This window comes from Octodon degus, unplaced genomic scaffold, assembly GCF_000260255.1.
Source record: "Octodon degus isolate 3935 unplaced genomic scaffold, OctDeg1.0 scaffold00036, whole genome shotgun sequence".
Taxonomy (NCBI): domain Eukaryota; kingdom Metazoa; phylum Chordata; class Mammalia; order Rodentia; family Octodontidae; genus Octodon; species Octodon degus.
The window spans coordinates 10,434,866-10,440,269 of NW_004524612.1; the positions used below are offsets into that span (position 1 = coordinate 10,434,866).

General features: G+C 39.1%; 1 protein-coding gene across 1 annotated transcript in view; it reads left to right on the plus strand.

The window, feature by feature from the left end:
- The window catches only part of Adam28 (ADAM metallopeptidase domain 28), a 70,923-nt gene that overhangs the window by 25,028 nt on the left and 40,491 nt on the right, over positions 1–5,404 (plus strand). Inside the window, exons 9-10 of the mRNA XM_004630735.2 lie at positions 2,935–3,104; positions 4,164–4,248. Coding sequence (XP_004630792.1) covers positions 2,935–3,104; positions 4,164–4,248 — 255 coding nt within the window. The remainder of the gene's footprint in view (positions 1–2,934; positions 3,105–4,163; positions 4,249–5,404) is intronic.

Genomic DNA, 5,404 nt, shown 5'->3' on the forward strand with positions numbered 1-5,404 from the left:
TTCTAAAATTTGAAAAATGTTTATATATTAATTATATAATTCACTTACTGTTTATTGAATATATAATTTGAAATGAACAGCTTTGTGAGTAATGCCTTCATATCCTCAGGTAATAGGAGAAATGAATGTGCCTTCGCTCACTAGAATCCTACCTACATTCTCACCACAAAGGTCAGACTCACTTTCCTTTGAGGAAACCCGACAGCCAAACATTTATTGAGCACCTTCTCGGTGCCAGGCAGTTTTCTAGTTTACACAAGTAAAGTGGAGAACCAAATGGATAAGTATTCTTCCTTCAAGGGGTTTACAAATATAAACCAAAAGAAATAAATATGTCAGATGGTGATAGATACTAGAAAGGATACAACAGAGTGAAGACAGAGGGAGTTAGAGGGGGGAAAAAAGGGGGAAGGATGGAGGGAGAGGGAGAGATTCATCAGAGGGAAGACTGAACAGAGCAAACTTATTTAGTAAGATGATACTCAAGTGGAGATCTAAAGGGAGGGAGAGGGGTGCTTGATGAAAGGTAGGGTGAAGGCAAAACATGGCTGGATTTGAGGAAGGCAGGAAAGCCATTGTGGCCAGAGTTGCCAGGTCAGAGTGAGGATGCGCAGAGATGAGATGCCACAGGTAGTGGTGACAAGGATCTGAACACCCTGGTAGCCCTTGGTGATGCTTTGCCTTCCTGAGTCTGCTCTTAAAAGTTTATGTTGTTTGTTGTGTTGAAAATAAACTGCAAAGAATCAAAGGCAGAAACGAGAAGGCCAGCGGCTCATGCAGGTCCCAGTTCAGGGCATGAGATGATGTTGTCTTGGGAACAGCAGTGATGGGGGTTGATGAGAAGAGCTGAGCTGTGGCACAAGGGTTTGTGGGGCGGGTGGTGGGTGGGAGGAGGTGTAAGAAGAAGAGGTAAATGATATCAATCTCAGCAAGTTTACTGCAGGGAAGGAATGGTAGAGAAAGCATGCAGGAAATTGGGGGTGGCAGATTCTGTTTGCAGACATGGCGTTGGAGGCATCTTTTGCTGACAGCTTGGATACACAATTTCAAGTAGCATTGCATGGAGAGGTCTGGTCCGAGAGGAGATACAGATTTACATCTGCAAAGCACACAGATCCTGTAAGACATGAGTTAGCATAAGGTAGCCTGTAAGTCAACTGTAGTGTACCAATTTTAAATAAAATTACGTTTCATTGAAACACTGCCATGTTATTTTAAAAATACTTTGTGTATAGATACTTCTTCTCTGCTACAACGGCAGAGTATCTGACCAACAGGGTCTGCAGTGTGGTTTACTGGAACCTTTAGAATGTAAAATAATAATAATAATAAAAATAAAATCTAAGGAGCACTTGTAGGTCGCTAAGAGAGTGGATAAAAAGTAGATAAAAGGCCTGAGGGCTGGTGCCTCTGAGTGGAGATCTTCATAAGGGAGAACCTGCTAAGGAGACTCAGAAAGAGATGACATAGAGGGAATTCAGAAGAGAATGCTGCATGAGAGTTTAGCTACAACAACGAGACTAGTTTGCATTTGCACCAACAGTGTCGGAGGATTTCTCCTTCACCAGACTCACCGGCACTTGTTATTGGACTGAGTTTGGTCGGTTATTTTTCTGGTATCTTGAGGTTCATCATTAGATTATTTGTTTGAGTTTGCTCTGTTTTTAGAATATGATTGCGATGATACGATCATCCCTCCGGGGCTCTCGCTGTGTCCCTCAGGCTCCGCTGTGTTGTACCGACTTGACTTTCAATTCCAGGAATTGTTTAATTTCTTCTTTGACTTCTTCTGCAAACTGTTCATGGGACTGTTCAGGAGTGTGCTATTAGGCTTCTAGGGAGTTAGACTTTTTCTTTGGTTTCGTGTTTGATCTCCTTTACAAGGGCACTCATCCCATTCCTGAGGAGACCTCCGCATCCCATAAATGCTCTGGCGCTAAGATCATTACTTCAGAGGCTAAAATTTCAAATGTGAATTTGGGCAGCAAGAGAAACATTCACACCACAGCAAACATTTAGCTTATACTGCTCTTGTCATTCACGGATATAGGAGCTTTGCATGCATCCTTCCTTCTGTAATCCTTAAGCCAGCACTGAGACAACACTGCTGATTGTTCATTAGTTCTTCTCTGTGGTACAGAGACTACGTTCCTCTCGGGAGGCTGGTACAACGCATCGCTCACCTTGATCATCCTACCCCATCCGCTGCCCTCCCTCCTCTCTCCTTCCTCCTCAGATTCCCCTCTTACTCCTCTACAGAGTATGTTCCTTTTACTCTTTGAATTAGTTATATTTTATGTCTCCTCTATAAGAAAAACCATATGATGTTTAAATATTAAATTAAATATTAAATATGAAACTAACAGTATTGAGAAATATATGAACAAATGTACTTAAAGCCACAATAATGAGCTGCTAACACAAAATTATAGTACGTCTTGAGGTCAAGAAACAGGACATCAGCCTGCCATGCCAGCCCCACCCCTGGCACGCTGAGACCATGACTGAGACTGGGCATGGTGGTGTGCGCCTGTAATCCCAGCACTCGTGAGGCTGAGAAACAGGAAGGATCACTATGAGTCTGATCTGTATAGCAAGACCCTGTAGACCCCGTACTAAATACAAAAAAAAGAAGAAGAAGAAAAGAAAGAAAGAAAGAAAAAAGGAAAAGAAGCAGGGCAATGCGGTGCCCCTGTGGTCTTTGCTCCACAGAAAGGAGTTTGTAGGCCTAAAATAGCTGTGGGACTCTCTCCTGCTATGTGGGGATTTTGGTGTTTGTCAAAAGATGATAAATTTTGTATCACAAGTACATTTGAAAAAGTGTGTTATGCATATGTAGAAGTATGTTATGCATACGTAGAAGAAAAACTTGTTCAATTTTGTGATAATATCACAATTGAAGTTATTGCTCTGCCATGTGTTCTCTTTGAGCAGCTTTACAAAAAGCTCAATACCCATGTGGCCCTAGTTGGGATGGAAGTCTGGACAGATGGGGATAAGATAAAGATAACCTCAAACGCATCCTCTACTCTGGAAAACTTTTCTAAATGGAGGGGGAGTGATCTCCTCCGAAGACAGCACCATGATATCGCTCAGTTAATCTCGTATGTATGCATTTTCCTCTTTCCATTGGGTGTTTGGCATAGAAGTTGTGGGCTTTGTACACAAGAAATTATTTTTGGGCCGGAGGAGATAGCTTGGTGGTCTAAGCACCTGCCTAGAAAGTGCCAGGACCAGGTTTGATCCCTGGTACCACAGGCTAAGCTGACCCCGGAAGTGCCAACCACTGAAACTGGGTGTGAAGGTGCACACCTGTAATCCCAGTGCTGGGGAGGCTGAGACAGGAGGATCAGTACAAGTCCAAGATGCATAGTGAGATGCTATATGAAATAAATGAATAAGAGATTTTTTAATTTAAAAAATAAATTAAAATTTTCACAGGCATTCACAAGGATCATATATCACATATACAATTACTTTTGAGACAAATATTTACTCTAGTAAGTGAAACGTGATTTCACAGTAATCCATTAACATAAATAGGATAAAATCACTAAAGATATGAAAAAAGACATACATTTCACTCCCTTTATAAATTGAAACTTACAATTTACCAGGCAAATTCACAAAATATACCTATTGATAAGAAGTGTAAATTCCAAATACACTGTACTCACTACACAGAGAAACCAAAACCACAGAAAGAGGAAAGATGTTACTTTTATATGTGTACTAGCAGTGGGAATGAAAACCACACAAATGTAAAAGTAAACAAATCTAAGTCTACAGAAGAAACCTTAAAGAGAGTCCACATGTTGCAATTCTTTAAAACATGTCAATACTAATACAAAACAACATACATATAGGGCGAGATTATGCAGAGCAAAGGATTTATTAGGGCCCAAAGTCTTTATCTGGACAGAGGATACCTCAAAATGAAAAATATAAGATCATAAACCAGATGCAAAACATTAAATGTGATTACATGCAAGTGCTTGGGTTTTCAGCAACGTGAATGAAAACTAATTTTATTTTGCTGTGATTTTTAAAACCGAAGAGAAACTTCAAATAGCTTGTAATGTAATGTCTCTGCTGACCATTTAGCATTCTGGATGAGTTGACTGTACTCACAAATTTTACAGCAATTCCTTCCTCTCTTGTAGCACAGCAGACTTTTCTGAAGCAATGGCGGGCCTTGCCTTCCTGTCGTCGATGTGCTCTCCTTATCATTCAGTTGGCATCATTCAGGTGTGTGTGTGGAGATGAACTATGGGATCCATAATCCACAGTTGCCAGGTGTCCCCCATGCCTACTGCTCCCCTCCCCCAATCCCTCCAGCCTGTGGAGCGGATATTATCATTCTTCTTCATTAATCTATTGACATTGTGAATAACAGATTCCACTGCAAATGTTGAACTCATCTCGAATTCTAGGATAAACCCTAATGAGTCATGCTGTGCTACATTTGATTCTAATGTAATGCCCCTCAAGACCTTTGCATTATACCCATTAGGGATATTAATCTCTAGTTGTCTTGCAATGGGTTTTACTTGTTTTATTTTATATTTTGCCTTTTCAATTGCAGTAAATTCAGCCACATAAAATGAATTACAATATGTTTGCAACTCTTCTTTTTCTGGAATATTGAAATAGAATGGTTGTTATTCATTCCAAAGTTCTTGATATAGCTTGCCGACAAACACATGTGTGACTGGAGTTTACTTTATGAACTGTTTTGATAAAAAACTGAATTTCTTTAGTAGACTTTTTCAACTCTTCAGATTACTCTTTTAAGTACACCGTGGTAGGTTTGTCTTTAAAGAAAGCTGTCTACTTCAATGGGCACAAACTTATTGATAATATTTGTTATTATCCTTTGAATATGAAATGTGTACGTAATGCCCTGGCTCTCATTTATCTTAACATCGTGCCTTTTTGTCATGACCAGTCTGGGTAAGAATTTAGCTATTTTATTGATCTTCTCAAAGAAACAACTTTTCGTTGCATTGATTCTGTCTACAGGTTCCTTCTCTGAATTTTGTTGATTTCTGACCTTGTGTTATTTCCTTTCTCTTCTCTACACTGTGTTCAGTTTTACATTTTTAGTGAAATAAATTTCTTACACACTTTTATTTGCCTCCAAGTGGATATGCATGCCTGTATTTTTTGTTAAGTTCAAAATGTTTTCTCAGTTTCTTTCGACCCTCCTGACATATTATTTACAAATGTTCTATAATATTTACCACTATTAATTTTTGTTGGTTGAAAGATATTTTATATAATTCAATATGTTTAGCATAAGTTTTTGAGATTTGCATAATCAGTGGTCTATGTAAACTTGAAAAGAATGTATAGTGCTTCACATTTGTTAATTTATAATATTGATCAGTTCTTTTTTTTTTTT